We start from the raw sequence: 997 nt of genomic DNA, 5'->3' as shown, positions 1-997 counted from the left end.
AGCTACCTGTGCAGCCACTGGTTGACCCATTTCTGCATCAACAACAGTAGCGTCCGGATGGTCGATGACAACGCTGATGACAGACGAACGTTGCTGCTCAGTTGGGTTAAAGATGATCAATGACCTGAAACAGAAACGATCAATAATCAATACTCAAGGATTGTACTGTATATAACTTTAAGAAAGTAATAAAAGAATCAAAAATAAATTATATAAAATGTAAAATAACACTTGAAAATACATGGTATATTTTCTTTTTTGGGGGTTTGGTAAACAAAATATTTATTATTACTGTAAAAATGTTATAAGTTCTGACTCCGCCTCCTTCCATATAAGCCCCGCCCCTCACCTGGGCTCGTCACCGAGCATAAGCAGCGTCTTCTGAGGCAGAGAGTCCTGAGCTGAGATTGTATCATCCTGAAAATATCACGAGATTAAAACATTATTTATGGACGCTCCCTGAGGAAGAAACCCAGTGAGTCATGCCGCTGCACTGGGGGATTGTGCACAGTGACACACACACAAAATCACACATTATTCACACTGTACATCCCAAACAATTGCAAAACACGGGGCTCAGGGTCACCATTTCCAGGAAAGGATTTGACTGGTCATGGTGGTAATGTCTCTTGTCCAATAGGAGCAGCCAGTGGGCAGAGCTCTGCAGCACCTGGCGCAGGTTCAACATGGAGTGAAACAACCTGTAAAATAACATTTACTTTAGGCCAAGTGTCGTTTTATTGACATTGTAGAATATTGTTCATTAAAGAGTCCATGGCTGCTCATTTTGCTCATTTCTAGCCATTTAATGTTTAGTCTTGGGTACCTCTACCGTCTCCCTTCCCAAGAAGAGCCCGGTCACCTGCCTGAACGACTACAGGCCAGTGGCACTCACCCCAATTATTATGAAGTGTTTTGAGAGAGTGGTGCTGGCCCGCATTCAGAGCAGTATACCGGGCACCCTGGACCCCCTCCAGTATGCCTACCGGCCCAACAG

The 997-nt window shown here is 44.1% G+C and overlaps 1 protein-coding gene across 1 annotated transcript in view; it reads right to left on the bottom strand.

The window, feature by feature from the left end:
• The window catches only part of man2a1 (mannosidase, alpha, class 2A, member 1), a 26,743-nt gene that overhangs the window by 8,757 nt on the left and 16,989 nt on the right, over positions 1–997 (bottom strand). The window contains exons 11-13 of the mRNA XM_020622457.1: positions 587–701; positions 350–417; positions 7–124 (exon numbers count right to left, since the gene is read on the bottom strand). Of these exons, the coding sequence (XP_020478113.1) occupies positions 7–124; positions 350–417; positions 587–701 (301 nt within the window). The remainder of the gene's footprint in view (positions 1–6; positions 125–349; positions 418–586; positions 702–997) is intronic.

The sequence above is a fragment of the Monopterus albus genome, unplaced genomic scaffold (genome assembly GCF_001952655.1).
Source record: "Monopterus albus unplaced genomic scaffold, M_albus_1.0 scaffold281.1, whole genome shotgun sequence".
Classification (NCBI taxonomy): Eukaryota; Metazoa; Chordata; class Actinopteri; order Synbranchiformes; family Synbranchidae; genus Monopterus; species Monopterus albus.
This window is presented reverse-complemented; position numbering and strand designations above follow the sequence as displayed.